Genomic DNA, 15,105 nt, shown 5'->3' on the forward strand with positions numbered 1-15,105 from the left:
GGACAGGATGGGGACAAATTTGTCCCTGAGTCATTCTCTAATGTAAATTATAAACTCAGCTCCATTGCACATTAGTGCCTGATCTGATCCTATGGATTATTTTCTCTAGTTTTCCTAGTGAGAGCTGTATTAGTGAGCTTTTCAGTTTTTTTTGTGAATTGTTGGACGTCCTGAGTAGGTAATTATATAACTCTGTGTTTGAACTGACGGCCAGTATTCACTAGCCACCAGTATCTCCTCTAGGATTTTAAGATGTATTAGAGCACAGTTCTTCAACCGCCGGTCCGCGGACCGGTGCCGGTCCGCAGAAAATTCCTGCCGGTCCGCACAGGACCGGCGAGATCAACTTCTTCAATTTCCTGCCGGTCCGCGCAGGACCGGCAAGATCGAGAAGCTGTCATTCGCGCAGGGCCGGAGACATAATAGGGAGCCTCACACTGTGCTTTATCCCCTCCCAGCGGCTCTCCTAACAAACGCAGCGATTCAAAAAGGAAGCCTTGGAGCTTTTGCTGAGTCGGGCCGCCTCTGATGATGCAACTTCCGCTTTCCTCAGAGGCGGTGCGACCCAAGAAAGGACCTGAGGCTGCCTTACTGAATCGCAGCGCTGGCAAGGAGAGTTGCTGGGAGGGGAGAAAGCTGCTGGGCATGGTGAAAATAAGAAAGGGGACAGTTGTTACTGGACCTGGAGAGGGAGAAGGAGAGATGCTGCTGGGAGGGGGTAGGGAAAGGAGTCTGGGAAGCTGCTGGGTAAGGGGGAAAAAGGGACAGCTGCTACTGGACCTGGAGAGGGAGAAGGAGAGATGCTGCTGGAAGGGGAGGAGGGAAAGGAGTCTGGGAAGCTGCTGGGCAAGGGGAAAAAAGGGACAGCTGCTACTGGACCTGGATAGGGAAAAGGAGAGATGCTGCTGGGAGGGGAGGAGGGAAAGGAGTCTGGGAAGCTGCTGGGCATGGTGGAAAAAAAGGGACAGCTGCTACTGGACCTGGAGAGGGAGAAGGAGAGATGCTGCTGGGAGGGGGGGGGGGAAGGAGTCTGGGAAGCTGCTGGGTAAGGGGGAAAAAGGGACAGCTGCTACTGGACCTGGAGAGGGAGAAGGAGAGATGCTGCTGGGAGGGGAGGAGGGAAAGGAGTCTGGGAAGCTGCTGGGCAAGGGGAAAAAGGGACAGCTGCTACTGGACCTGGATAGGGAGAAGGAGAGATGCTGCTGGGAGGGGAGGAGGGAAAGGAAAGGGAAGAGAGTTACTGCTGGACAGGGGGAGTAGGGAAGGGAGAAGAAAAAAGGAAGGAAACAGCTTGCAGGGAGATTAGAGGAGGGGAAGGGGAGAGACAGGAATGAGATGGGAAGGGGGGTCAGCAGAGAAATTGAGAGGGACAAAGATGCTAGATCTGGTGTAGGAGAGATAAAAATGAAGAGGGCAGTGAAGCTGGAGTGAATCGTGTAAAAAGGAGAGAGGGGCATAGGCTGGATGGAAAGGGGAGAGGGGCATAGAAAGAAGACAAATACCATATGGAAGGGGGAGAGGTCAGACAGTAGATGGAAGGGGCAGATGCTGGATTGAAGAGACAGAGAGGGCAGATGCTGGAAGGAAGAGAGTGAAAAGAAGATGAAAGCAGAAACCAGAGACAACAAAAGGTAGAAACAAATAATTTTATTTCTATTTTGTGATTAGAATATATCAGATTTGAAATATATATCCTGCTAGAGACATAACTGGGGACTGCAGTATTCTGTTAGCATGATATTTCTATGAACTTGGCTTGTTCAGTTTTCTTGATAGTAGAGGGGATATATGTGAAGGGGAGGGGAGACAGGGGTTTTGTTGGTCCGTGCTCTGTATATTTGTATTTATAAAATCACAATTGTTCAGAATATTGTTTATTTTTATACTTTAATAAAATACGTTCAATATAAAATCATAATTGCGGTTGTGCAGATGCAGTTCTCTTCAAAAGGTGGAAAGGAAAATTAAGGCTGACCTTTCATTAGTGAGTTGATAGGCTTGACTGAGCATGCATTCAAGCTGTTCATCTGCTGCCACAGAGCTGCAGTTAGCTTGGAGCAGCAAAGGATCTTGTGGGAAGAGGAGAAGGAAGGACTTGAGCATTTGGCAAAGATGTAGCAATTAACAAAGTATTTGGCTGCTTGTGTTGGTTTTCCCAACAATTAAGTATGTGGGTAGAACAGTTACTGAGTTCTTAAAATTTGCACAGCTATGCAAAGTCACTTTAATTCTATGCTTCATTTGGTGACAATGGCTACATCTGTAAATTACAATTCTATTATAGTCAGTAATTTGCCATTTATTCTAGCAGCAGACCATTAGGAAAAAAACATTTTTCCTTTCTTTTTCTAATTCCCCACCCTCCAAAAAAAGAGGGGGGGGGTCTTAACATTTTAGCAGGGATAGCTGGTACATATTCGTGAAAGAACTTGTATCTGAATGCTTTACAAGGCCAAACATCCTTAGCAATCATACCATACCATACCAGTCCAGTCCAGGACCTGTGGGTTATACCCGGTGATCAGCGGATGAAGACAGAAAACAAAAGTAATTCTGAGTGATTTGCCCTATAAGGGCATCTTGCAGCTTTGGAGTGTTAGGTATTTCTCTGTCTCTAGCAAATGATTAACAGCAGACTATGTATCTCCTTACCAGGTCAGAGGACTTGCTATCAGTTGAGCAGAGGGTTCTGAATTGGTAATACTAAATTAAGAATTCTGAACAAAGCTAGGAGACATCACAGTCTGAGATATCTGCCTTCCCCTTCCTCCTCAAGATCCAACATCCTGAAAAGAAGAATTCTACAGCTGTATCTTGTTCATTGTGGTTACTTATGGGGTCACTGAGAGAGGTAATTGAAGGACTTATTTCATAAACCCAAATATGGAATTAGGGGTTTTGGAAATAAGAACTTCAATTCTTCAGGCAGTTTCAGCATTAATCCTTTAAGCCATTGCTGCAGTCCTTGAAGGCCTCAACATATGGTCTCAATTTTTTTCATTGGCTGAACACCTGAGGCAACTTTGCACATTCATGGAAACCCCAGCAAAACATGCAAAGCACTTCTGTTGCTGTGGGGGCAGCAAATTCTATCAGGGGAGTTCTCTTCTTCCAGCAATTCTTTCTTTATAGAATTCCAGAGGAAGCCTGGCCAAGAAGAAAGGAGCCGCCCTGGGTAGGGAAAGTCTTAGAGCTTAGTGCTGCTAAGACTTGCACTTCTCCCACAGTCAGCAGTGGAGGAACTGCTATTTTCTAAGAGGAACCCACAGAGGCACTTGCTAATTCTTACAGTGCTCTACATCCTAACAGGCTGCCATTAGACTCCTCTCTGCTCTCAATGCTGTTTCTTTTCAGCCAGGTTCCTCTGGAGATCCTTCAAGAGTCAAGGGGGCAGTTGAATTTTTTTTAACTGAATTTGTGTTCTAATGCAAAGAGCCTTCTTGCTGAGGGGCTCTCATCTCTCACAGGGGTACACTGTGGTTTATAGTTCATTATGCTTGATATACCACTCTTTACAAATAGTAGTAGAGTGGTTTACAATACTCTATGAGCCATGTGTCTAAAAAGCACATTCTTCAATTCCACCACCTTTTTGGATAAGAAAGCCTTTCCAGAGTGTGTCTTCCCCCTTCGCAGCATCCAGATTCCTTGTCTCAAGATTCTTATTTGATCACTTGGAGGATGTATTCCCTACTAAAGAGGGAGATGATCCCTCAGTTGTTTGCCTTTTTTTCGGAAGGATGAACGTCCAAAGCCAATTTCAAGAATGCTGGACATTTTGGATATTTCTTTATCACAAGTTCAGGATACTCCCAAGACTCATAATCATGGTTTTCTGGGCTCTAAAAAAAAAATCTCTAAAGCTGTTCCAATTCATGAGGCTATTCAAACTTTGTCTGGAGTAGCTCACTGTTCAGACAATGGGCAAGGAAGGACAATGGGCAAGCTTTATCCATTGCTGCCTGAAGATAAGTGTAACCATGGGTTACAAAAATAAGTTTGAAATATGTTATAGTTTATAGGGCAGAAGATCTGATAGAAGTTTTTTTATATTTTGAAGTGAAAAGTTTTGTTTGCTAGCTGGGTAATTTAATGTTGTATTTGCCTGCCTGAAAGTGAGAATTCTGGAATGTTATGTCTGCATCAGCTCTGATGAGATCACGTAGCAGTGAGAAGTGCAGGTCAGGATTCTAAAACTGCCAGAGAGAAAAAAAGTTGGGAAGAGTTCAGTTTGAAAGACAGTTTGGTCTGGGGTTTGTTTGAGAATAGTTTAAAATACATCAGGGTTGGAAAATTTAGGGAATTTCAATTATTTTTTCTTTTCTATGGGTAGTTAGAGAAAATTAAAACAACAAACATATTTTTCAGGGTGTTAGGGTTTTGCTCCCTTTGATTTCTTTAAGTTAGGAAGTAGGTTTGCTGTTGATCAAAACTGAATCTCAAAAGAAGAAAAAAAGAAGCGCTGGTACCCAACGGCTGTGTAAAATAAACAACAGAGTCCTGTAAGAAAATTTACATTTGAAATCTGTGAGAAAAATCTTTTGAAAGGACTAAATTCTATGATGAAAAGTTTATTTGGGATTTTATGTTAAAGTTATTTGGATATATATCTTTTAGAATTGTAATAATAAAATAACAAAAACTCTTACTTCTTGTAATTTTTTTTTAAAGGTAATTTTAGATTTTATGTTTAACTTTTTTCTCTTAAGAGACTGAAAATAGGGAGTTTTGTAGAGGGAGAGGTTACATAAAGAAAGATTGTCACAGCCCAGTATGAATACTTTGGTGATGGCTGTCACCAAGAAGACTACTATTCCTGTGGGAAGGGGGTTTGAACTTGAAAGATATCCAGAATTGTAAGCTAAACACCTTCCTCAAGCAAGCTTTTGATATTTCGACCTTGAGCTTTCAGGTGGTGGTGTGTGTGCTGCTTGCGTTTCCAAATCCTCCTTCCTGTGCCAGCAGTAACTTAGGGGAATTTCCCCAGAGAATGATCACCCAGAGAGATCCATGTCTTATACTGCTGATACTCATCACTAAGGGCTCCTTTTACAAAGGTGCGTTAGGGCCTTAACGCGCGGAATAGAGTGCGCTAAAATTCCTCACGTGCTAGCCGCTACTGCCTCCTCTTGAACAGGCGGTAGTTTTTTGGGTAGCGTGCGCTAATTTGGTGTGTGTGCTAAAAATGCTAGCGCACCTTTGTAAAAGGAGCCCTAAATGTACTCGTGCTGCTTTATTTTGGATTACATGAAGTCTGTGGAGGTGTTTTTTTGTGACCTCCCAAATAAGCAATCCAAAATAAACAGTGCTAACTTTTTTACTTGTCGATTTGGCTCAGTACATCTTTCAGGTTCATTGCAATTTCTTTCAGTTCTTCCACATTGGCACTCTTGAAAACCATTTTCGGTTCAGGTAGATCTCTAGATCTCTTACATCTTCTTCCATAAAGATCGAAGCAAAGAATTAATTCAGTCTCTCCACTATGACCTTATCCTCCCTGAGTGTCCCTTTGCTCCTTGATGATCCAATGGTCATACGGATTCCCTTGCAGTCTTTCTGCTTCTAATATACCTGAAAAAGTTGTTTCTATGACTTTTTGTCTCTTTGGCAAGTTTCTTTTCATATTCTGTTTTGGCCTGCTTTATCAGTGCTTTGCATCAAACTTGCCAGTTCTTATGTTGCTTCTTATTTTTTTTCATTAGGATCCTTTTTCCATTCTTTAAAGGTTGTTCTTTTGGTTCAAATAGCCTCTTTCACTTCGCCTTTTAACCATGCTGGCTCTTGTTTTCTCTTTTTTCCATCTTTATTAATATGTGGAATACATCTAGTCTGGGCTTCTATGAGTTTAAAAAAAAATAACATCCAGCTTCTTTTTAACCATTTTCCTCATTTTATCAGTCACCCTTTTGAAAATTACATACTGCTACAGTAGATTTCTTTAATGATGTCATCCCAGATATCAGCTCTAATTTCATCAGATCAAAGTAGAAATGCTGAGGTCCAGGGCAGAAATTAAGGAGGGGCCCCCCAATTCCTCTCCTCCCTGCCCTCTCCCGCTCCCCCCCCCCCCGATTTACCTACCCACCAAATGCCCCTTCCATCCAGCATATCTCCCTTCTTCCTCCTTCCCTTTCTCCCCACCACCCCCGGGTCCACCAACTGCCCCCCCATCCAACATCCCTCCATTCATTTTAAAATCAGATGCTTCAGGGGTCCCCTGTGGGCCAGGTCTTCTCCCCACCTGGTTCCAAAACCACCCTCATCTGTAAAAATGCAAGGAGGTCACTAGTGTGGCAGTAATTCTCTAATGCTGTCTGCGGCCTCTTTGGTACTGTTTCTCTGCCGCTGGCCACCCAAGCGGAAACAGGAAGTTGCATTGGGGAGGGGGGAAGACCACAGCAAAGGAAATGTGCCAATGAGACCATGAGCAGCACTAGAGAGTTGTTGCCTCACCAGTGACCTCCTTGCATTTTTACAGGTAAGAGGGGCTTCAGAACCAGGTGGGGAGAAAGGAAAGACATTCCAGCTGAAAGGAGCCCCCTGGAGTTATTTGCTCCCCCCCTAATGCTGGCCATGAGCAGACCCAACACAGTTACCTCTCATACTATTCCCTACATTCCACTAAGAACATAAGAATTGCCACTGCTGGGTCAGAACAGTGGTCCATCGTGCCCAGCATTCCGCTCACGCAGCGGCCCCCAGGTCAAAGACCAGTGTTCTAAATGAGTCCAGTCTCACCTGTGTACATTCCAGTTTAGCAGGAACTTGTCCAACTTTGTCTTGAATCCCTGGAGGGTGTTTTTCCCCTATAACAGACACCGGAAGAGCGTTCCAGTTTTCTACCACTCTCTGGGTGAAGAAGAACTTCCTTACGTTTGTATGGAATCTGTCCCCTTTCAACTTTAGAGAGTGCCCTCTCATTTTCCCTACCTTGGAGAGGGTGAACAATCTGTCTTTATCTGCTAAGTCTATTCCCTTCAGTATTTTGAATGTTTCGATCATGTCCCCTCTCAGTCTCTTTTCAAGGGAGAAGAGGCCCAGTTTCTCCAATCTCTCACTGTATGGCAATTCCTCCTGCCCCTTAACCATTTTAGTCACTCTTCTCTGGACCTTTTCGAGTAGTACTGTGTCCTTCATGTATGGCGACCAGTGCTGGACACAGTACTCTAGGTGAGGGCGCAGCATGGCCCGATACAGCGGCATGATAACTTTCTCCGATCTGTTCGTGATCTCCTTCTTAATCATTCCTAGCATTCTGTTTGCCCTTTTCGCTGCTGTTGCGCATTGCGCAGACGGCTTCATCGACTTGTCGATCAGAATTCCCAAGTCTCTTTCCTGGTGAGGTCTCTCCAAGTACCGCCCCGGACATCCTGTATTCGTGCATGAGGTTTTTGTTACCAACATGCATCACTTTACACTTATCCACGTTGAACCTCATTTGCCATGTCGATGCACATTTCTCGAACTTGATTATGTCACGTTGCAGATCTTCGCAATCCCACTGTGTCTTCACTATGAATAACTTTGTATCGTCTGCAAATTTAATCATCTCACTCGTCGTACCAATGTCCAGATCGTTTATAAAGATGTTGAAGAGCACGGGTCCAAGCACCGAGCCCTGCGGCACCCCACTGGTGACGCTTTTCCTGTCCGAGTATTGTCCATATTTATCCCCACTCTCTGTTTCCTATGCTCTAGCCAGTTTTTAATCCACGTGAGTATTTCATCCTCGATTCCATGGCTCACAATTTTCCAAAGTAGTCGTTCATGTGGAACCTTGTTGAACGCCTTCTGAAAATCCAGATATACAATGTCGATCGCCCTTGTCTATCTGCCTGTTTACTCCCTCAAAAAAGTGTAGCAAGTTTGTCAAACAAGATCTGCCTTTGCTGAAACCGTGCTGGCTGTTAGCATAGTTGGGTTTAAAAAAGGTTTGGACAAATTCCTGGAAGAAAAGTCCATAGTCTGCTATTGAGACAGACATGTGGGAAGCCACTGCTTGCCCTGGTTTGATTATGGCTGTGACTTAGACCTTTTTTTGAGACATTTTTAGCAAAACATTTCAATTTGGACTTGGATATCATATCTAAAATGCCCCTCCATGTTACTAAAGGAAAGGAAAGAAACTTATCGGGTAAGACATAATTTCTCCATAAATTACTAACATACTTTTTTATTTATTTCTAACAAGGGTCTAAGTAATTCTGATTTTATGATAAAACTTTATTCACTTTACAGTTTACATTTGGCATATGAGGTATGCACAAATTGACAGCAGTCAAGGTTGAAATCTTGAGTGGCATTATTGTTTATAAGTTGAAAACTTACTGTGTACTAATTCAGCCCCTTTTTGTTTCAATTACCATGGGGCTCATAATCGAAAGAGAAAATCATCCAAAAACCGGCCTAAGTCGGCACTGGGATGAACATTTCTCAAAAACGTCCAAGTGCCGATAATAAAACGGGTTTTGGACGTATTTCTAAACGACCTAGGCCTTCATAGTGCTGCTGAATGACCAAAGCTAAACGGGGCCTTTTGGGAGGCGTGTTGAGGGCAGGAGTTGGTCGGGACATGGGCCGACTTAGACTTAGTCGTACAGCATGTATAACCGAAAGTTTTACAACAGAGCCTAGATGGAATTTGGACATTGTGACTTAGACCATGTAAAACATGGTCTAAGTCACTAAATCCACCTAAAGTCACCAGATAAGCACTGCAAACAAATAAAACAGACTCCCATACACTACCCCAGTGATCAACGACCCCCCTCCACCCCCACAAAAATTTTAATCACAACTTTAAACTTCAGCCTCCAGACCATCATCACCTGGCTGCCTGGCATAGGAAAACCGAGTCGTCCAGCACAGAGGCGGCTTAAGCCGTCTTGAGGGTGGGTTAGGGACCCATAGAGAGGAGGACCCATGCCCATAAGCCCCTGTAATCACTGCATTGATACTTAAACATGTGCACTGCCCTATACACCCCCAAAACCCTTTTTTACTGGCATATAAGTGGCTCTTGCAGCCATAAGGGCTATTGGGGTGGTAGATAAGTGGGTCTATAAGGAAGCTGTATGGAGGAGAAGACCTGGCACCCTTTTTGTGAAGTTCACAGCAGTGCTCTGTAAGGTACCCCACTATTTAGGTGGCATGTCTGGGTGTGCAGTCCATCACTTTGCAGACCCCTCCCACGTCCAACACGGCTTGTTTTAGGCATTTTGGAATTGGACGGAAAGTTGGACGAAAATGTGGCATAAAGATAGACGATTTAGTGACTTGGATGATCAGAACAGCAGGACATATAATTAGACGATTTTCGAAACAAAAAAAAAGTTGGACTTATCTTTCGAAAATGTGTCTTAAGCTGTCTTTTACTTTGGACGACTTGCGAGATGGACGTAAATGTATTTTTCCTTTCTAGAAATACTCCCTCCCCTACACAAAATAAACCCCCAAAAAATTGTATTAAAAAGTGGTCCCATAATTATCTGGATAAAAAACAAATTAGTTCCACTTCTTAGTCCCTTTAACAAATAACAACAACAAAAGCCTAAAAAAGGCACATGGAGGCTGAATTACCTTACACTCATTCCAGGCTGAGATTTTATATAAGAGTATCCATTTTATTAGCTTTTTTTTTTCCCATTTTTACAGTGCTTCAGCTGAAGACAGAGACTTTTAATATTACAGAGCCTCATATGTACTATGGCATTTAGGAGTTAGTTTCATGCAATTACACTACCATAGCAAACTGGAGTTTTAATTTTATTTATGTTTTCAAATAATGAATTTGAGGATGTGGGGAGAAGTGTTCTTTGCTAATTCCTAGTTTGCTAAAAAATGTCTAATTTTTCCCATGAAAAACTTACTTTAATTTACTCTAAGGGCAGTGCTAAACTGGAAATTTTCTGGAGTCTGTTCTGAGCTCTGCTAATTTTGCTGCAGACTTGAATGGCTTCTTATGGACATTAGTGAAGACATGATACATTTCATACGTTGATGATTCAATTATCTTTTTAAACAATCTGTTTTAGTGAAAAGCTCATTGCCATTGATTCACACAGGAAATTTATAACAGTAAAATATCAATCTTTGACATTACCCACATGCCCATCTATCCCAAACACCAAGCGGCTTAAGCATATGTCAAAGTCCAAGTCTTGGTTTCTGACTTGAAGAAAGCATGCCACAGACACATTGGATCTCTTAGGGAGAGGAGGAGATAGTGGATGCTGCGGATGGACAGACTGGATGGGCCATTTGACCTTTATCTGCCATCACATTTCTATGAAGCTCAATCTGCAATCTCTAATATTATACTTGTCCTCCCCTCCTCACTTCTCTACTGCATCCCCTGCTCTTCCCCTTAAAAAGAGTGTGCCAGTGTCAAATTAAAAACTATTGAAAGTGCAGAGTCTCACATTTGCTTACCTCATGATTGATCAGAAAAGGCTGAGTATCTGGAAGTTTTCCTATGGCATTCAAATCTGTGTACTTTAGAATGTGTGTGTGTGAGAGAGAGAAATATGTTTGAACCATGCAACTTGTCATAGATTTCCTTATGAAGTACCTTGATCTGAATCTGAACCATGAAGGAGGAACAGACAGAACAGTAGATCACAAAAGAGTTGGACTGCCATATTTTCTTGAATTTTGGGAATATCTCTGGATATTGGGAATTCAGATAGAAAGGAGCTCTGTTGGACAATGAAACGGATGTTAAAGTAGTACCTTAAAATTTTAAATCCATCCAGAAATGAACATAATTACCTTGTTGAAATGTAAGTAGTTTTGCCTGTGTTTTAAATATAATTTCTGGCTTTTATTTTGCTTATTAGATTCTTCGTATACTACCTATCTAAGGGAAAGGGGCTGGGTCTTGATATACTGCCTTTCTGTGGTTACAATCATAGTGGTTTACATATTATATACAGGTACTTATTTTGCTCCTGGGGCAATGGAGGGTTACATGACTTGTTTATAATACAGCACTAAGAACTTTAATGACCAAATTTGCTTATTTAAAGGATCAATTTCAAATGGTTGTTCATAGGAGGTGTATCAGTCTGTGGGAACCTCTTACCTTAAATACAAAGGTTAGAAAGTTCACCAGGGATATCCCCAATAACAGTGCCTCCTGTCATGCACTATAGGATATTACCCACAAACATAATTTATTACCTACCCAGAATTCACATATATTTTATTCAATTACCAAAAGTGCAAAGTGCAAATATAAAACAGAGCTATCAAAAATGTCACAAAAATAATTTCTCCCAATTTGAATTTCTAAATCAAGAAAAGTCCCTCTTGTATATCACAACTTCATATTGTAGGGAACTTATCTCATGGGGCCTGCTGATGCTGAATAATGTCCTTAAAGGGGTACCTCAGCTGAATGCCCAGCAAATTTGGTCATTAAAGTTCTTAGTGCAAACAAAGAGATACACGAGCAGGTCTTTTGGATTATAACAATTTGAGCTGACCTCTCGTAAATAGCGCCAGGCTGTTTTTATAATTTTTGGGTTAAATGACTTGCCCAGAGTCACTAGGAGTTGCAGTGGGAATTGAACCCAGTTCCCTAGGTCATTGCACTAACTACTAGGCGACTGAAATAGCACTGAAATAGCATAATACTTTGGTGTTAACTAATAATTTTCTTGACAATGCAAGACTAGTAAAATTGAATGTATATTTTATCTGACTAACTCACCTGATCCTTGGGTCTAATTGAGAATTGCCTCATACATCATGTAGTCCATATGTGTCTAAAAATGTAAACTGTATTATACAACCTCCCAAAACTGGATAGACCTTTTCTCACCAAGGAAAAGGGGGGTTTTAATGGGTCCCTGCGTTTTTGATTGCTATACGCCTGGGAACCGCAGGATTTTTTCCACCGACAATCCTAACAGTTTTATTCGGGCTCTTTATTTACCTTATATACATATATCTATCTCAACCCGTCTCCGCTCCTCATGAAGTGGCGAAACGGAGCTCTGTCGAGTGGTGATATTCATGAGTGATTTCTTAAACAGAGTTACTATTGTTTGATTGGGCTTTATTTAAGCCGGTTTATGAGTGAGTGTACTTGTGTATTTGTGTGGTACACGTGTGAATGTCTAGCATTTGCTAGTCAAGTATTTATTATTTAGAGTGGTGATATTATTTATCATCTTTTGCTTGGTGCGTGTGAGTGTGTGTTTATGGTGCTTATAACCTATAGTTAGTGACAAATTGCACTTACATTCTAAATGGTAGGATTTGCATCGGTACTTTATATTTATATTCTTCCTTATATGCACAAGTGTTTTTCTGGTGTTATAGACTGCATTTGCACTTTATATTTTATTCTTGCTATATTCTTTTCACTTTATATATATTTTTGTGACATTCATTGACCAGGTATTTTTCATTACGGTGCTATAGGCATTTGCACCTTATGTTCTTTTTCTGTTATATGCTTTGCACTTTATATATATTTTTATACATATCTTCGTGATATTTATTGACCAGATATCTTTCATCATGGTGCTATAGGCTGCATTTGCACTTTAGGTTGTATTTTAGTTACACACTTTGTATTTTATGAAGCACCTTGTATTTTGCATGATTATTTATTTATTAATTATTTATTAAGTATTTATGCATTTATTTTTTTCATTCGCACTTTACACATAGACTCTGGTACACCACACATATTCTTTTATACATATATTTATAGTGTTTATTATATTTATTACATTCATTGTTGTTTCTCTCACAAGGTGTGTATTTAGGGACAGTATGTATGTGTTGCCCATTAAAACCCCCCTTTTCCTTGGTGAGAAAAGGTCTATCCAGTTTTAGGAGGTTGTATAATACAGTTTACATTTTTAGACACATATGGACTACATGATGTATGAGGCAATTCTCAATTAGACTGTGGTCTGGTGCTGGTCACCTCTTGAGATATCGCCTGAGCCAGAGGTTTATGTTCGTTTATGTACGAAGGGCTCATACTGATGTCCATTATTTATTTATCAATCTGTAGATTTGCCCCATCTCTTTAGACTTCTTCTCCCCAAGGATCAGGTGAGTTAGCCAATTCCTTTTCATCTTGATTATCTTTTGGATTTTATTGGCTACGATCCAATTAGGGTTTTTTACTAGTGCTATTTTATCTGACAACATGTAGCCTGTTTTGTGCAGATCAATGCACAAGGCTTTAATGTTTTGGATAAGCTCTGTTCAGATCAGTGATAGAACAATTAACACCAGATTTTGCTGTTTGAAGGCATGTTATTTGGCTTCTTTATAGCATTAAGATTTTACTAATGGGTTTGGCCAGTTCAGACTTTGTCCATGCGCAGAGCAGCTTAGGTGACACAGTACAGATTTGAGGATCCTTTGAGGATCAGCTGTCGTATTCTGAAAAATGCTAATTAGATTCTGTGAGTTGATGTCTAAGCTATTAAACATTTACACAGTGATGTGCTTTTTAAGTGCTGGTAAAACAATTAATGAGAACTTAATACTCTTTAACACAGATGAGCAATGAAAACAAATCATGTTAGTCCATCACATTTTCTAGCCTGCTGTGTGAAAAAAAATGTATTTTCTATACCCCCTGTTTCTTTTTTTTTTTTTTTTCCAGACAAAGTCTGCAATCCAATCATTAATAGATAGACACCAAAGAATACCAGGGAATATCTTTCAAGCTCTGCTGGAACGATTTCACAGAAGACAAAAAGAAGGACACTTTACACAAATGTGAAGGACTACACATAACTTGCATGTTAATGCAACTCCTGAACTGTCCCCAGTGCAGTATAATTCTTCAGAGAAATCAAAATGGAAGATTGCTTTGAATATTTTTTTGTATTCATAAAATATAATCAAGATGCAGTGTTTTCTTTTCCCTCCCAAATGTCTACTATCTTGTTGATTGGTAAATTGTAATAATAAATAAATCCATTTTAAAATAGCTTGCCCAGCACAAAACATTCTGTAAAAGGTATGCTCTGTAACATCCTTGTTTGAAGGTACTATGCTTTTATAGACTGATTTTTCTAACAAACAGAATGTGTTTTATGCATGTTGTTTTTTCAGAAGGAAACCAATTTGCAGTATACAATCATTTTTACCACATTTTTAGTAGGCTTCTTTGCATATTCTCACTTATAAAACATTAAAGTTGCAGATGATTCTTCAGTAGCACACCAAAATAAAGCATCTCAACTTTTATTTTATGCACTTTTGTGCTATTCCCATGAGGGCAGCAGACAGTTGACCATCCACAGGATTTAGTGCACTGCAGGAGCAGTAACGTAATCTGATTTAGTGAAGCTCTGATTTATTCTGCACACACCAAATTAGCTCTTTGTGAATCTTCCTGAAATTGGGTAATTTTATACAACATTGCGGCTAAATATTTTTTGCTATAGAGACTGATTGAATGGGAGTGGCCTTAGGGATCTGGCCAATTGAAGTCAGGCCACTCCCAGTGCATCCCAGAATGCACTGGGAAGGAGGCCTATGAATCTGGTTGGTCCAGGTGCCTAGGGCCCCTCCTATTGGAGGAGCCTTAGGCACCTGGGCCAATTAGGGCCTTAGGCCCCTCTCCGGAGCATTCCAGGAATGGGAAGGCCTGCCATTTGGAAGAGGCAGGCCTGCTGGCCAGATGGAGTAGGCATCCCTCTGGCCAGCCTTGCAGAAAAGGGTACGGGGGTCCCGGGTGGGCTTGGGTTCATGTGTTCGGGGGGGGGGGAGGCCTGCAGGAGGGAGGGGGCATCCCTCCTGACAGGGAGTTTAGGGGGTGCCGGAAGGAGGAATTGGGCATCCCTCTGTTTTAGGAGTTCCAGCAGGAAGGAGGGCATCCCTCCAGCCGTGGACAGTGTTCGGAGGGTTCAGGGGTGGTGACGGGAGGGAGTGGGCATCCTTCCTGCTGGCCAACTTGTGGGGTTCAGGGGTTTGCTGCCGTGGCCGCTCAGCTGATTGTGGCAGGGAGATTTTCTTGCCCCGATCAGTTTAGTGGTCACATCTATTTGAAATGTAGGCCAGCATTTCAATGACTTACATTTCAGGAGCCTATCACAGACTTAGGGAGACATCTAGGACCGTATA

The 15,105-nt window shown here is 41.5% G+C and overlaps 1 protein-coding gene across 9 annotated transcripts in view; it reads left to right on the top strand.

Annotated features, from left to right (window-relative positions):
* Window positions 1–14,543, top strand: part of TMEM68 (transmembrane protein 68) — a 51,253-nt gene extending 36,710 nt beyond the window's left edge. For 3 of the 9 annotated variants that reach the window (XM_033933644.1, XM_033933640.1, XM_033933645.1), the window contains exon 7: window positions 13,637–14,536. In XM_033933644.1, the coding sequence (XP_033789535.1) occupies window positions 13,637–13,756 (120 nt within the window). In that variant the 3' untranslated portion in view covers window positions 13,757–14,536. Of the gene's footprint in view, window positions 1–10,838; window positions 10,945–13,033; window positions 13,075–13,636 lie in introns of those variants that run through there. The other 6 variants (XM_033933643.1, XM_033933649.1, XM_033933648.1 and 3 more) reach the window with 6 other exon arrangements.
* The last annotated feature ends 562 nt before the right edge of the window (window positions 14,544–15,105 follow it).

Source organism: Geotrypetes seraphini, chromosome 2 (genome assembly GCF_902459505.1).
Source record: "Geotrypetes seraphini chromosome 2, aGeoSer1.1, whole genome shotgun sequence".
NCBI lineage: Eukaryota > Metazoa > Chordata > Amphibia > Gymnophiona > Dermophiidae > Geotrypetes > Geotrypetes seraphini.